General features: G+C 47.0%; 1 protein-coding gene across 1 annotated transcript in view; it reads left to right on the top strand.

Annotated features, from left to right (window-relative positions):
* LOC122376070 (voltage-dependent T-type calcium channel subunit alpha-1G-like) overlaps positions 1-17,764 on the top strand; it is a gene marked incomplete at its 3' end in the record, with an annotated part of 59,448 nt that overhangs the window by 10,073 nt on the left and 31,611 nt on the right. Inside the window, exons 5-7 of the mRNA XM_043355746.1 lie at positions 13,239-13,351; positions 16,973-17,142; positions 17,597-17,689. Coding sequence (XP_043211681.1) covers positions 13,239-13,351; positions 16,973-17,142; positions 17,597-17,689 — 376 coding nt within the window. The remainder of the gene's footprint in view (positions 1-13,238; positions 13,352-16,972; positions 17,143-17,596; positions 17,690-17,764) is intronic.

Genomic DNA, 17,764 nt, shown 5'->3' with positions numbered 1-17,764 from the left:
TGTGCGATTTGCGGCAAAAATGACGCCCTGAGATAATTGTGGCGCACTGCGACAAACGCGGTGCATTTGTAAACTCGTATCACAAACTGTTTCCATTGAACGAAAATCAACACATTCTCTGGCCACTTTTTATTCAAATTAATAACTTGCCGATCCGCCAATGCGAGGCACCCGCCACCGATCGGCATGCATTTAGTCCACAAAGTTTGTCGACCCCGGCTCTCAGTGAAGATCTACGAACCGAGCAAAATTTCATTGGCGTTCTTCCAGCGCGCCCCACGCGCAAACCGTGCACCCCAGCGAGTCGGAACCCAGAAAAGGCGCTGACCCGCTCTGTCACCTATAAGGTGTGCAAATTTCAACCCCCTACGATATACCGTCTGCCCTGTAGGCCGGCTAAATTGAACCCACTACACGGCGTGGCGGACAGACAGACTTACAGACAGATGGATCCTGTTCAAATAGTAAGATAGACAAGCGGCTGCGCCACTTGCTTTGCTGCGTGGCAGGAAAAATTGCGGCACCAGCCAATTTGCTTTCGAATGGTGTTTGATTCATGTCGATGTGTCGTCTAGAAGCATAGATATGGACGGAAATGTGAAGAGAATTTAAAAAAGAACTGTTCTGAGGGCGTTGTTGGATGAAATTTGGGTGATACAGGGTCAAGACGGGTCAAAGGGGTCAGCCCCGGTCACTTTGGGTCAGGCCAGGTCACATAGGTCACCTCTCGTCCGCTGGGATCAGCCCGGGCCACTGTTCTGCTTTTGTCTCCACCACTACCCCTACCCCTACCACTACCCCTACCACTACCCCTACCCTACCCCTACCCCTACCCCTACCCCTACCACTACCCCTACCACTACCCCTACCACTACCCCTACCACTACCCCTACCACTACCACTACCCCTACCACTACCCCTACCCCTACCACTACCCCTACCACTACCCCTACCACTACCCCTACCCCTACCCCTACCCCTACCCCTACCACTACCACTACATCTACCCCTACCACTACTACTACCCATACTCCTACCCCTACCACTACCCCTACCCCTACTACTACTCCTACCACTACCCCTACCCCTACCACTACCACTACCCCTACTCCTACCAACACCGCTGGGTCATGTCAGGTCACAGAATAATTCGTGCCATTCCATTGCCCTTACTCGATTTTGTCGAAAATGGCGCTTTGTGGCAAATGTGGCGCATTGCGGCAAATGCGGCGCATCTGTACCTGTTGTTTGAGCATGCATCTTGGCACCAAATTGCACCCATATCGGACCATATTTGACAAAACTGTGCGATTTGCGGCAAAAATGACGCCCTGTGACCAATGTGACGCATTGCGGCAAACGCAGTGCATTTGTATACTCGTATCACAAACGGTTTCCATCGAATGAAAATCAACACATTCTCTCGCCACCATTTATTCAAATTAAAACTTGCCCATCCGCCAATGCGAGGCACCCGCCACCGATCGGCATGCATTTAGCTCAGTAAGTTTGTCGACCCCGGCTCTCAATGAAGATATAGGAACCGATCAAAATTTCATTTGCGCTTTTCCAGCGCGCCCCACGCGCAAACCGTGCACCCCAGCGAGTCGGAACCTAGAAAAGGCGCTGACCCGCTCTGTCACCTAGAAGGTGTGCAAATTTCAACTCCTTACGCCATACCGTCTGCCCTGTATGCCGGCTAAATTGAACCCACTACACGGCGTGGCGGACAGACAAACAAACAAACAGATGGATCCTGTTGAAATAGTAAGATAGACAAGCGGCTGCGCCACTTGCTTTGCTGCGTGGTAGAAAAAATTGCGGCACCAGCCAATTTGCTTTCGAATGGTGTTTGATTCATGTCGATGTGTCGTCTAGAAGCATAGATATGGACGGAATTGTGAAGAGAATTTAGAAAGAGCTGCTCTGAGGGCGTTGTTGGATGAAATTTGGGTGATACGGGGTCAAGACGGGTCAAAGGGGTCAGCCCCGGTCACTTTGGGTCAGGCCAGGTCACAAAAGGTCACCTCTCGTCCGCTGGGATCAGCCCGGGCCACTGTTCTGCTTTTGCCTCCACCACTACCCCTACCCCTACCCCTACCACTACCCCTACCACTACCCCTACCCCTACCCCTACCACTAACCCTACCACTAACCCTACCCCTACCCCTACCACTACTACTACCCATACTCCTACCCCTACCACTACCCCTACCACTACCCCTACCACTACCCCTACCACTACCCCTACTACTACCCCTACTACTACCCCTACCACTACCCCTACCCCTACTACTAATCCTACCACTACCCCTACCCCTACTACTACTCCTACCACTACCCCTACCCCTACCCCTACCACTACGCTACCCCTACCACTACCCCTACCACTACCCTACCCCTACCAACACCGCTGGGTCATGTCAGGTCACAGAATAATTGGATCCAATCAGTACTAAAATATCGGACTTAAAGTGTTCTCAGCCCTGCCCCTATTCGTGCCATTCCATTGCCCTTACTTGATTTTGTCGGAATTGGCGCTTTGTGGCAAATGTGGCGCATTGCGGCAAATGCGGCGCATCTGTACCTGTTGTTTGAGCATGCATCTTGGCACCAAATTGCACCCATATCGGACCACATTTAACAAAACTGTGCGATTTGCGGCAAAAATGACGCCCTGTGACCAATGTGACGCATTGCGGCAAACGCGGTGCATTTGTATACTCGTATCACAAACTGTTTCCATCGAACGAAAATCAACACATTCTCTCGCCACTATTTATTCAAATTAAAACTTGCCCATCCGCCAATGCGAGGCACCCGCCACCGATCGGCATGCATTTAGCTCAGTAAGTTCGTCGACCCTGGCTCTCAGTGAAGATCTACGAACCGATCAAAATTTCATTGGCGTTCTTCCAGCGCGCCCCACGCGCGAACCGTGCACCCCAGCGAGTGGAAACCTAGAAAAGGCGCTGACCCGCTCTGTCACCTATAAGGTGTGCAAATTTCAACCCCCTACGATATACCGTCTGCCCTGTAGGCCGGCTAAATTGAACCCACTACACGGCGTGGCGGACAAACAGACAGACAGATGGATCCTGTTGAAATAGTAATATAGACAAGCGGCTGCGCCACTTGCTTTGCTGCGTGGTAGAAAAAAATTGCGGCTCCAGCCAATTTGCTTTCGAATGGTGTTTGATCCATGTCGATGTGTCGTCTAGAAGCATAGATATGGACGGAAATGTGAAGAGAATTTAAAAAAGAACTGTTCTGAGGGCGTTGTTGGATGAAATTTGGGTGATACGGGGTCAAGACGGGTCAAAGGGGTCAGCCCCGGTCACTTTGGGTCAGGCCAGGTCACATAGGTCACCTCTCGTCCGCTGGGATCAGCCCAGGCCACTGTTCTGCTTTTGTTTCCACCACTACCCCTACCCCTACCCCTACCACTACCCCTACCACTACCCCTACCCTACCACTACCCCTACCCCTACCCCTACCACTACCCCTACCACTACCCCTACCACTACCCCTACCACTACCCCTACCCCTACCCCTACCCCTACCCCTACCCCTACCCCTACCCCTACCACTACTACTACCCATACTCCTACCCCTACCACTACCCCTACCCCTACTACTACTCCTACCACTACCCCTACCCCTACCCCTACCACTACACTACCCCTACCACTACCCCTACCACTACCCCTACGCCTACTCCTATCAACACCGCTGGGTCATGTCAGGTCACAGAATAATTCGTGCCATTCGATTACACTTAATCGTATTTGTCGGTAATGGCGCTTTGTGGCATATGTGGCGCATTGCGACAAACGCGGCGCATTTTCACCCGGCGATTGAGCATGCATCCTGGCACCAAATTGCACCCATATTGGACCATATTTGACAAAACTGTGCGATTTGCGGCAAAAATGACGCCCTGTTACCAATGTGACGCATTGCGGCAAACACGGTGCATTTGTATACTCGTATCACAAACTGTTGCCATTCAACGAAAATCAACACATTCTCTCGCCACTATTTATTCAAATTAAAACTTGCCCATCCGCCAATGCGAGGCACCCGCCACCGATCGGCATGCATTTAGCTCAGTAAGTTCGTCGACCCTGGCTCTCAATGAAGATCTACGAACCGATCAAAATTTCATTGGCGTTCTTCCGGCGCCCGCCACGCGCGAACCGTGCACCCCAGCGAGTGGAAACCTAGAAAAGGCGCTGACCCGCTCTGTCATCTATAAGGTGTGCAAATTTCAACCCCCTGCGCCATACCGTCTGCCCTGTAGGCCGGCTAAATTGAACCCACTACACGTCGTGGCGGACAGACAAACAAACAAACAGATGGATCCTGTTCAAATAGTAGTATAGACAAGCGGCTGCGCCACTTGCTTTGCTGCGTGGTAGGAAAAATTGCGACACCAGCCAATTTGCTTTCGAATGGTGTTTGATTCATGTCGATGTGTCGTCTAGAAGCATAGATATGGACGGAAATGTGAAGAGAATTTAAAAAAGAACTGTTCTGAGGGCTTCGCTGGATGAAATTTGGCTGATACGGGGTCAAGACGGGTCGAGGGGGTCAGCCCCGGTTACCTTGGGTCAGGCCAGGTCACATAGGTCACCTCTCGTCCGATGGGATCAGCCCGGGCCACTGTTCTACTTTTGCCTCCACCACTACCCCTACCACTACCCCTACCACTACCCCTACCACTACCCCTACCACTACCCCTACCCCTACCCCTAACCCTACCACTACCACTACCCCTACCCCTACCACTACCCCTACCCCTACCACTACCCCTACCCCTACCACTACCCCTACCACTACCACTACATCTACCCCTACCCCTACTACTACCCCTACCACTACCCCTACCCCTACTACTACCCCTACCCCTACTACTACCCCTACCACTACCACTACACCTACCCCTACCACTACTCCTACCACTACCACTACCACTACCCCTACCCCTACTACTGCTCCTACCACTACCCCTACCCCTACTACTACTCCTACCACTACCCTTACCCCTACCCCTACCACTACCATTACCCCTACCCCTACCCCTACCAATACCAATAGGTCATGTCAGGTCACAGACTAATTTGATCCAATGAGTGCTAAACAATCAGACTTTAAAAGTGTTCCCAGCCCTGCTCCTATTCGTGCCATTCCATTACCCTTACTCGATTTTGTCGGAAATGGCGCTTTGTGGCATATGTGGCGCATTGCGACAAACGCGGCGTATTTTCACCAGGCGATTGAGCATGTATCTTGGCACCAAATTGCACCCATATCGGACTATATTTGACAAAACTGTGCGATTTGCGGCAAAAATGACGCCCTGTGACCAATGTGACGCCTTGCGGCAAACGCGGTGCATTTGTAAATTCCTTTCACAAACTGTACCCATTTAGTGACAATCAACACATTCTCTCGCCACTTTTCATTCAAATTAATAACTTGCCCATCCGCCAATGCGAGGCACCCGCCGCCGATCGGCATGCATTTAGCTCACAAAGTTTGTCGACCCCGGCTCTCAATGAAGATCTACGAACCGATCAAAATTTCATTGGCGTTCTTCCAGCGCGCCCCACGCGCGAACCGTGCACCCCAGCGAGTCGGAACCTAGAAAAGGCGCTGACCCGTTCTGTCACCTAGAAGGTGTGCAAATTTCAGCCCCCTGCGCCGTACCGTCTGCCCTGTAGGCCGGCTAAATTGAACCCACTACACGGCGTGGCGGACAGACAAACAAACAGACGGATCCTGTTCAAATAGTAAGATAGATGCACGTGTCTGTATAGATAACTTCCAATACGCCCGATACGATTTTCTCAAATTTAAGCACAGGTAGGCTGTATGCAAGATATGCTATGTCCAATTCACGTGGTACGTGTTTCGTGACGCTTTAGCTCCGTTTCTTCTTAGGTTTCGCAGACTATGCTTGGATGAGAAACCCAGCGCGGCGCATCTTACAATGTATACCACCCATCTTTCCTTGCTTCAATATAAGTGGTCTCCCTCTCTTTCTCCCTCCCTCCCTCCTTCCTTCCCTCCCCCCCTCTCTCTCTCTCTCTCTCTCTCTCTCCCTCTCCTCTCTCTTCTCGTGAACGCCCCTGCCCTTCCTTTACATATTTCATCTCAGTGGCAGCGGTTGGTAATTCCACTCCATTCTGGGGCTGAAAATGTCCAAGATGTATGGGTCTCCCACGCGGACAATATTTTATCATCTCCATTTTCCCATTTGGTTCACACCATTGGATATCCAAGCCTGCCCATTGCCCAGACTAAGTGGTTATGAAACTGAGTGAACTATAACTCGCCTAGTGCACAATATGACTAATTTCATGTTCGGAGTTTTTATATGTCTTTGCAACTCTTCTAGAAGGTTTGTTCGGTTCATTGAGTTCAGAGAAAGCCATGAAACATGGTGAAGCAAGTTTAAACCCGGAATGTACCCATACCTCTTATTCGTCTTTTTAAAAACTACAGATTGTTAAGTGACGCGGCAGTGCTAATGACAATCCGGCGACTTCACCTCCCCCCAAATTACCGAACACCTCCACAGGACACGCGTTCGTTTAGCACGAACTCTGTCGACTTTGACCGCCAATGTTTATCGACTAGATCAGACATCCACAGCCAATTCCCTTCCACGAACTGTGATCTCTTTTACGAGGCCGGCCGGCCTCAGAGACCCGGATGGAGGAAGTTGTGATGGCTAATCCCACAGACCTGCCGCAGGGATTCGCGGACTCTGGGGCATCGTTGTTTGTGTAGAGAAGTTAAGACCTGATGCACATGTAGTCATCAGTTGGGGTTTTCATCTTAGACAACTACAGTTAATTGATTTCTTTTGACGTACGTTTAATTGGTAGTTGCAGACTAAGTTTATTTAATTCGAAGATTATCGTGGAGGAATACCACTTCTTTTTTCAAATGTCTACCTACCTGTCTATCGCTCTTCCTTTCTCTCCCCTCCATCCCTCCCTCCCCCCCCCCTCTCTCTCTCTCTCTCTCTCTCTCTCTCTCTCTCGATCATCAATTCACATTTGGCCCTCTTCTCGTCCTCTTCCTTATTTTTAACCCCTTTTTATTCCTTCTCCTCTACCTCTCTTCATCTGTTCCCTGTCATCTCTTTCTTTGCCTCAGCTCTCCCTCATCCCTCCACTCACTCATCCCTCACCCTCCCTCATTCCTCTCCCTTACCCTCTCCCTTATCCCTCACCCTCTGTGCCGCCCGAGGGCCATGCGACTGGTATCGAGCGCTGTGGCCGCTGCCGACTCGATCTCTAATTCAACAGGTGGGACCACTATGGCCGTCACGAACGACAGAGCGCGCGGTGTGCGACCTCGCCGCCACCGGCGGCAGCGGTCAGGGGTCACATAAATGGCAGCGAGTGGTACCGTGGTTGGTGACCTTGTGTGGTGACCTGAGGTGTGAGGAAAGGGGTGACCTTTTGACTTTGTATAGGGGGAGGTCGGATGACAGCTTTCTGGTTGGTTAGCGGTTAACGACTGGTAGTGCAACAGGTGTTGTTTCATGGAGTTGGTAGTAAGCTACGCTATTACTAATTTTGACGTTTGCTGTGGTTTTCACGTTTGGCTGTCAGCCATCATGTGTTACATTATCAGTTGTTTGAATATAACGGAACTGATGAAACTTGTCATCAATGACTTCATTTTAAATCTTTTCAAGAATAATGCAAAACCAATGGTTTGCGAAATCGCAATCATTAATATACTTTTGGGATAATTACATTCTGCTTTGACGTCAAGCCGCCGAAGGCATCGTTTGTGTTTAACGACAGTTTGGACCGGTAATTAGATTATGAATAAATCGTCTGAACTAGACGAGCAATTACTTTTCAAGTAGCCTAATTACTGGAGAAATGTTCAGGACTTACCGAAACCTAACAAGGACTTTGAAATCAGCTGGTATAGATGCTCAAAATGTCCTTTCTGGCCCACAGGAAGCCGGCGTTAAAGGATTATTACACCTTCAAAGTTCGAGTACCCACGTAAGGTCTTTGACTTTTGTCTAAACCTCCCTGACATTTACTAACGTTTCCGCACGTTTCCGCTCTACTACTTAACATTGCGTAATGCGTAATCTGAGCAGCTAACATTGCTTAACAGGATTTAATACTAATATTTTCGTTCAGTTTAACAGCACTGGAAAGTATGAATGACTTTTTTGAAGAACGAAAAGTGTCGATTTGGGACAATACATTCAATTGTGTGCCAGAAGGGCTTCATAGGCGTTCAATTTGTGCTTTCATTAGTTCGTCTTAAAGATCCTTTAGAAGCGTTTATATGCATCTCGAAACAATCTTGGAACACATACTGGTAATAATCACCTGAACATACCTTCACACTTCTAACGCACCTTGGGAAAACTCAGAAGGTATGTACAACGTATAGAAAAGCCCGCGTTTTACAGGCCCTTGCGCAACCGTTCCCCCTTTGCAAGACACATATCGCCCTGCGACTCTCCTGGGTCTCTGGAATGTGTCTCCGGTGACTCATTCGATGGCATTCAGAATGGCACCGGAGAGATTTGGCTCCCGTGTGGATGGACCTAGTGAGCTATCACGCACTAAAGGATTCGCCAAATGGCCCGAAATGCTGTGAGCACAGCAAAGTTGTTTATGCTCAATTGACCAAATTGCGTTTCCGTTTAAAGCTCAATTCCAGCTAAACTTTTACACTCACAGTACAGATAACATCAGTCCTCAATCTGTATTATGAACAGTTTTCACTATCGCAATTGCATGTGAGCTACTTTTAAAACAGAAAATGTATGCATTCCGTTAACTATATCCTCAGCAAAAATAATTTAAAGAAGCGAGAATTGCTAACAAAATATCCTCGGTGAATATAACAATATGTTATTATTCTTGTTACATTTATTTGTCAAAATTGGTTGAGGAGCATTCTTAGGATTTTATGTTTTAGATTTCAACACATAATTTCCAAGTCTAGCTTTTTCGAGAATTATCAGCTGTTTTCGCCCATCTCACCATTCCTTCCCTTGGCGGCTTTTCCGTCCTTTCGCTCCCACACCCCCGCTCCCCTGGTGCAGCGTCAGCTGTCTGTCTGTCCGATCTGTCCGTCATCCCTCTCCTCTCCCCTCACCCTCTCCTCCTCCCCTCCCTCCCCTAGGATCGTCTCGGCATCGGTCGTAGCCGGCTCCAGCTGTCCCCGACCGCACTGGTTCATTGATCGGACGGATTCAGCCGACGTAACGACCGCTGTCCTTCCATGGGATCGCCAGACTGGAGTGGGGGGGGAGGGGGAGGAGGGGGGATTGTGCTGACCAAAGGGTGACCTGGAGTGACCCGAGGGTGACCTTTTTTGACCTGAGAGTAACTAGACTGACCGGCGGGCCACTCGCAAACTGACCCGAGGTGGACCTGGACTGACCGGTACGATGACCTGGACTGACCGGGACGGTGACCTGGAGTGACCTGAGAGCAACCTGGATTGACCTGAGGGGATGCTTGAGTGTTCGGACGGAAAGACTCAGACCAGAGGGACGAGAAAGATTCGGACCACCAAGAAGGGTGATCTGGATTGACTGTTCTGGAAAGATTCACATTGACTGGAAGGGTGACCCAGATTGATTAGTTAGAAAGACTTGAACATAGACTCCCCAATTCACCGTAGAAACAAGAAGCAATGAAACGATTTCCTCCATCAGCACGTATAACTCTGCATACAGTAGTATTCAGAGGTTTATGACTCAAACCAACAAGAAGGACGATTCGAACAGACCAGAGGGTGAACTTAGAACTGTGACTACCGGAAGCGAAACATGCGGACCGTCAAGACGGGCCCATCTGAAGTGATGAGATGAACCCCATCAACCGGCCGGTTATAATGAGATTTCTGGGTGGGTGACCACCAGCCGATGAGTGACCTTTTCAGGGGGAGTTGATCTGAGACCCACTGGCGACTGAAATGACAAACTCGTCCCAGCCCGGGTATAGAAGGCTTCAGTCAGAGGTGGAAGCAATGCTGACGGACACACACGACAATTGACTTATTTTTTAGATTGGAGATCTATCAATGCGATCTGTTATCCCATTTAAGCGGTCTATATTTGAGCTCAATTGGTGTGCGCCATTTGAACAGAGTGGGTTTGTTGTCAAAGCTTCCATTTTTTTGGTATTATAGGTACTTGACCTTTGTTGATTGCCTTATACCAACCGCAAATTGAGGAACATCAGCCACATCGTTCTGAGAAAATGTGTTAATTGTAATTGATAATATTGTAATACAATTTTCTTGAATTTATAACTTATGAAACATGCAATTGCATATTGCATGAAATGAACAAGCAGAACGAAGTTAAACGTGGCATGACCTTTGCATGCTCCAGCGTCATACAAAATGGAAGCCAATTATTCAAGCGACCATCCAGAGTTTTAATGTTCGGATGACCATCATTTGGTGCCCCAAACCTCATGCCTCAGCCGAAGGCTCATGCCATCTGTAATAATATTTCAATAAAAAGGAACACTGCATAGAATAACTGATATATAATGAGCAATTGCACTTAACTCCATGTCCTTGCTTAGAATCATAAAAATGTACCATTATCACTGAGTCTATCGAAATATTCGTATTCACACAATCATAGATTACACGTTATGCTACCATAGATTGCTTCCGAAGTATATGGCTACAGAGTGCACATTGCACAGTGTACGTGTCTCCAAAGCACCAACCTCTACCACCAGAACCTGTTGACGCCGTATAACCCCGCTACAAGAGTCTCGCTTCTGATTGACCCCGCCCTCCCAATCAAATTGATATTCCCCGTCTGTCAACTCATTCGAGACGCACGACCAGCCGCAACTGGCATACGGCTGATTGAGGAATGTTTTCATCCAGCCACAGCTAGATCCTTGGAGAATCGCCTGCGCAAGACAGATCAGCGATAGAAACTTATCTGCAAGCTTGCGTTTGCAGCATCCTCAAATCATTAGCAGGAACAACGAGTTATTGATGAAGCAGTCTCAATCCTTGAGTGTAAGGTAGGACTGCATGCGTCGTGTGTGTGCGTCACAAGCTGACACAACTTTTCAGCCTAATAACCGTCTTGTCCAGCTACTGCGAAGCAAACTAACCTTTTAATTCCACGTAGCCCAGAACTGCTTTGCGTAACTCAGCTTTCGACAAGGTTTGTTTCAAGAGTGACCTAATCCTGTGTGACATAACCCCATACGACGCATTGCAGTGTTACGCAACAGGCAAGGCGTAAAAACGTGAAGTAGCGCCCACTGACAAACTTTCGTGCGATTCATAACCCATGTACGGTTTTCAGGCACCCCTCGTACCCAGAAGTGAAGCCGATCTATTATGAAATTCGTTCAATGGTCGACTCAAGGTACCCGTGAACCCCAAGCAATGTGGCATGTGTTATAGTATGTTGTTTAGGCGATGTGAACTGTGTTTTACGCTCCCTCCGCATCCAGGCTGGACCAGCAGCGGTTTAGAGAAAATAGATGGCATTTAAGGCGTAGTTTACACCAAGCATGGATGAGATAGAGAGATAAACCTATGTCGGTTTTTGTGGTATAAATACTTTGGAGAGGTTTGTGAAAGGCATGCATCAGTCACTTGGACCCTTTGTATGCTTTATTATTAGTTTTCAAAGTAACTTTATGGTGAAGCCAATAGCTAGTAAATAAGTAACTAACATTAGTCAATCGGTTCGAAAACGAAATGATTAGACATTAGTGGAATGCAAGTGAACCCTAATTGCATTCTATAATGTGTTGTGAAGCGTTTTGAGAATTTTTCGGGCATTTGTTAGAGCTAGCAGCTATAAATGTATTTGAGCATGAGCGAAGCTTTCATAAGCAAACGAACAATCTTTCAGTTGTCTCGCTTTTGGCTAAACGGACGTTTTTGTGATGCGTATTATCACGGGCTTTTTGATGGGCGGTATATGATTCCGATCAAGTTTTAAAAGGCAATATATCTCATTCAAAACTTTGGTGGTGGTGTAACTAACTTTGATTGTGAGATGTCAATTATATTTTAATGTATTAACAATAAATTTATGACTTAATATCACATTATTACAAATTTACTGGAAAACATATGAAGTTTCTTGGGTTACACCATACCAGAATAGGCAATTGATGTAAAAATAAAATGGCTTCAAAACATCTAAAAAATGCAGTTAGTACAGTCTTGTATTGCAAAAGAAGTAATGTAAAAGAAGTCATGGATATTGTTGAAATTTGCAATGTATGTAGAGTCTTCGCAATTAGAACCAATGTTTGCCAATGTGATTACAGCCACTTTTCCAATTGTGATCTTGCTGGAACGCACTGGTGCCACTTCCTAGACTGCGCCGATCACAGTGCGCCAATGCACGTCACGGAGTGGCTATTCCTGCCCCGTAGAGCGCCGTGGCTTAATTACCAATTGATTACGGTCGTCCGGCAAAAAGGCTAACTCAATTAGGACGCCAATCTATTTTCCATGCCGTGAGTGTGAGGTCTGATTCGACGTGGATCGGTGTGCAGAGTGCTGGAGCAGGGAGAGAGAAGGAGGGACGGAGGCAGAGGGGAAGAGAGACGGACAGATAGAGGACAGAAAAGAGAAGAAGGGGAGTGGAGAGAGAGAGAAGGGAGGGGTTAAAAACAAGCAAATAGAAAGACAGACAGAGAAGAAATAGAGAGGTAGAGAAACAGAAAGGGAGAAGCGAGAAAAGAGAGTGGAAAGAGACAGACAGAGACGTAAGACAGAGAAGTAAGATGGGGAGAGATCACACGCGCTCCTGCGGCTGTTTCGAACGGCATAATCGCAGGCAGCGCCAGCGTCTCTCGTACTGCCTCTAGGTAGGCTGTGCCGCAACACATCGGCGCCCGGCGGCGCAGTCTACCTATTGCAGCGTCAGCGTATTGTCGAGAAGGAATTGAGTCAGACAGGTGCCCAAGTTAACTTCAGATGAAAAGGAAAATGTCATTTCACTCATGCGACGTTTTAAGTGGCTGAAAGTCGTCAGAAAGTTTTTTTTTGTCCCAATATATCTTCGGGAAGTGCGAGTATTCGAATTGTTTATCTGTCCATCAAAGCTGAAAACTGAGAGAAATGTCCATGAGAAATTAGGGGATAAGTAACGATTGCATGGCTTGTGTCCAGGGGAAAGTGATCTGAGTCCCCCACACTGACCCTGACTGACCTGACCCTGCTGCCAGGTCAATATCGTCCTACTATCGGTCTGCGGAACAGGAGAAGGACTACATCTGCACTATGGCCAAGGATAACGGCCTGCACACGTGTGAAAACCTGCCGCCCACAAAAATCGGCGGTAAGAAGCGGCGATAGAGGATAGATAGAGGCGATAGAGCTCAATGGTCATCGGCTTACTTTCTTTGCGCTTATGTGTCCACGTGTTTTATCTTATTGCTCTATTGTTCATTATTGTTATTCCATTTTTCATTGTCTGGCTTTGCAGCGTTCTTAGGCATGACATTCTTATATTTTTCATCTGCATCACTTATGATATTCTCAGGATGTCACTTAGCATTAGTGGTGTTAATTTCTAATATCCCATTAATGCCCATGGTACAGCTCACTGCACCATAATTGAGACTAACCAGAACGCAGGTTGAAACAGCCGTTGGACAAGCCATCGTGACCTTTTGCCTCGGCCAGCGTGGCAGGCAGACCATCACTATGCATGGAAACACCATCGGAATAGTTAGCGGTTTCTCAGTAAGCTTGTCCGCTGATGTGTCCAAGAATTTCAACCGGATCACAGGAGGTTTCCCAGGCTAACTCATTACTAACAAATAAAATTATTGGTATTGATGGTTTAAATCCTATTGATACTTAAGTTTTTTTTTTTAAAGTCGTTTTCTATGAACGTATGGCTGATATGATGAAGTATGCATTAGGTGCAAATTACTGCAGTTAGTTGTTGCTAGACACCATTTATCATTCGTGCGGACCGAAAGCCGGCATTACAAATGACCTAACGCCGATAGCTGTACTGACAGAACTATTCCAAAATATTGCTGACAGCCTTGCAAAAACCAAAAAGCGCACCGACAGAAAAATTATTCACCCAAACAACAAACAAAAGACAAAAATGCAACAATTTTATGCCCGCCTTTTCACTCAAATTACATACAAACATCTTTAACATTCCCCAGTCCTTCGATTTCTCTTAGTTCTTTGTGTCCATCTCGTGATCATACTATCCTATTACCATCCGAAGCAACAGCGCTGCGGGTCTGCCGTAGAAACATTCGCACACAGACCTGTACGGCTGAACCTCAGGGGACGACCAGCCCCGACCGACGCCGTCGGTCTCGACGAAATCGATGTACTGGCCGATGACCGGGACGTCGAATCCAATAATCGTTGGGGAGCGCATCTGGACAGTCGGGACCCTGTGACCGATTGGTTTGGGAATGACTTAAGAGTTGAAGACGGTAGGGAAGTGGATGGGGAAGGCTGGGGATAGTGTGGGGAGACTGAAGAGTGATTAGGAGTGCGAAAGAAGTGGCAAAGTGTTTGGAGAAGATTGTGGAAGGTTGAGGAGTCTAGAAGAGTGGATGAAGATGACTGGAAATAGATTGGGGAGGTGGGGGATTGGTCTGGGGGAAATTGGGGAGGGCGGTTTGCAAGCATTTGCAAGGTGGTTTGGTTGACGAGTGGTTGAATAAGGCTGGCAATGTAAGGAGCTCACTGGAACGTTGTGGGAAGTGGTCAGAAAGAGCTAAGAACAAGAGCAAACTTCGAGGAAAAGTTGTTTGAGTAGATTGGAGGGGTGGTCAAGGAGTTATTCGAAGAGAGGCGAAAAAAGCGGCGGGACCGGCCTGTACAGTTGGTGGTAAGCAAACAGTTTTGGAGTGGATAAAAACCTTCGTAGAGGATTGGAAAATGAAGGATTCTGGGATTTACATATTATTTGACCCAGGCGTTCCAGCATCTATCCTCATTCCGCACACCCGCTGCAGTGTTGTTGCACGACCCATGACTGTTTCGGCGAAAGGTCCCCGCAGAAGTGTCTGCGACACGCGAGGCTCCCATTAGAAAAAGAAACAGGTCGCTGTGTCTGATGGTGCCAGTCACACTCGCTATGATCACGTGATGTTGCGAATAAGCCGGACAGTCACACGCCCTGTAATCACATAATATGAGGTCCGTAATAAACTGTCCGTCATGGGGTGAGGTAGGCAAATATTCTTGGTCATGAAGGGAAATAGGAAAAAAGGAAAATGAGGAAGTTTATAAGGAAAAGGAAAATAAGGAAAATAAGCAGTGTTTATATAAACGATAATGTATTGATGATTTTAGTGAAGTGTCAATTGAATTTACTTTTCGAGAGCCAAGCTGCCAAGATCGCTCAACAACCCTGCCGATTCCCAAGCTTTGTTACTGACCATGCAAAATCAATGGAGTGCAACACTATCTTTTAGTGCCCATGTCTGAGGTTCATGCCTTATTCCCTTCTCATAAGTCCTCCTAGGCCATCTTTAGATGGCCCTTATTCGTCAAATATGAACACCACCCCCACAAGAAGCGCCTAAGAACACAATAAAACACTAAACTACGTCTCCCATCCGACGGTAGAGCGTTTCAAACAACCTCGATGATATCCGAACCCGAGAAAAACGTCTGATGACTGTCATAAAATCTCCGAAATCGTTCAACTGCTCGTGTTCGTGAAAGATACTGCGGGCGAAGATGAACGTTATCGCCAAAGAGCACGAGCAAAATGACTGTCCGAAGACGTTAGCAACATGTGCGATGGGACCGGAACGGTTTTGAGAAATTGTGGAGACCGAAATACGGGCTTTAAAGAAACTGAAGGGTAGTGGATGACATTCTGACAAAACTATGATGTTAAGGTTTGTTATTAAATAAACATGCATATTTTAGTTCCGAAAGATATATGTTGTGGTAGCGGTTGACGACGTTGCATCGTTTAACCTTGCTAGCAGTCAAGGGATATCATTAACATTATTTGAAACTGTCCGCTTTTTTAGTTCTTCACAATGTGAAAGGGAACGTGAACTATTATCGCATTAAATGTTTCCATTATCTGGCAATAATTCAACGGGAAATCGATTTATCAATTTCTTTGAAATGAGTGTGGCAAATAAAACCCTCGCAGAGACGTTTACATAGTAGAATTACTGACATTTTAGTGTCATAACATGAAGTCCTCCGAAGCAGAAGCTTGCAATTTTTCATTAGTTTAGAGTGGAAAAGTCAGCAATACTCGTTGTCGTCATGGCAGTATGCTATTTTCGTACACCATCAGCCGGCTAAGATTCCATTCCTCCACAGTTGAGGCAGCAGCCATGAAGATCTAGTCTTATATTATACGTCAGATCGTCGCGCGATGTCGCCCGTAAATCCTTCCCAACTGAAACTCAGTCATCGTGAGAATCCTTCAAACTAGCTCCTCTCGTTATCAACTGAGAACCATGAAAATGTCTGAGTATAATCATGAAAGTTAGTAACTGATTTAGTTGCTGACTTGAGCTGATTGAAGATTATAAAGGCTGGAAATAGTTATTTTAAAACTTAGAAGAATGTTATGGGGGTGATTTACTGGGAGTGTCTGCTATTTGGTTTATGAAATTGTTCGTGAAAATTGTGAACAACTGTCGCTTAGTTATCCGTCAATAAATTTTTTCAAAGGCACCAAATTATCCATTTCCCATGCTCAGACATCGTATGCCCCATGTCCGACCCCTACTTTTTCGCACATATGTGGATTTATCATAACACTTGTGAAGTCAGCTTCGCCTAACGCGCTTCCTACATCATGTGGTTTCTTTTCGGCATATAATGAATTAATTTTGAATCTCTTCTCTATTTTTCCCTTTTCTCCTTCTCTCCCGAGTAGTTCCTGCATCAGGTGGCTTTCATCTGGCATATAAATGATTTTTCAACTCCTTTTCTACCGCAGATCTGGAGTGCACCGAGCCGGCCCGACCCAACAGTCCCAACTTACCGACAAACACCTCTTGTGTCAACTGGAACCAGTACTACACCGAGTGTCGTGCCGGCGACAAGAATCCCTTCCAGGGCGCCATGTCGTTCGATAACATTGGCCTCGCCTGGGTCGCCATCTTCCTGGTGAGATTTTCAGCGAGCTCGTGGATAAGTTGGATAGGTTGTAGTTTGCTCGTGATGGTTCTTGATGTGAAGAGGTTTTGGGAGAGAAATTGGTCTGTCCCATGGAGTAACTGCTCCTTGTCTTAGTGAAATTATCGACTTGCAGCGCTATCAAATGTTGTGTTATATTTGTACCTTGGCTGCATGCACCGGTATCCATGTTGCTTATTGGACCAACATTCAATCATCATTTTAATCGGTCTGCAATTGACACAAACTGCGCATTGAAAGCAATGACAAGAGGCAATCTAGGAAATCGTAGCTTTCAACTTCATTGTACACTTTCATTCGCCGAACACATAAACAAACACCTGTCCCTTTCACCAGTATTTCACCCTGCCCCTCGCCTGCACCCTTGCAGCACCTGTAGATCCGTGTTCACTGGTCAAGTAAATGCGGTGTTGTATGCTTTCAGGTCATTAGCTTAGAAGGCTGGACGGATATTATGTACTACATACAAGACGCGCACAGCTTCTGGGACTTCATCTACTTCGTACTACTCATTGTCGTAAGTTCTTCACGTCAATCGGCAGGGGTTTGCTCGGAGTTTGCAATCATTCCAGGAAAATAATGCTAGCTGTCA

This window comes from Amphibalanus amphitrite, unplaced genomic scaffold, assembly GCF_019059575.1.
Source record: "Amphibalanus amphitrite isolate SeventyFive unplaced genomic scaffold, NRLGWU_Aamphi_draft 002005F_arrow, whole genome shotgun sequence".
Lineage (NCBI taxonomy): Eukaryota > Metazoa > Arthropoda > Thecostraca > Balanomorpha > Balanidae > Amphibalanus > Amphibalanus amphitrite.
The sequence above is the reverse complement of the archived record's forward strand: the minus strand, read 5'-3'. Positions and strand labels throughout refer to the sequence as shown.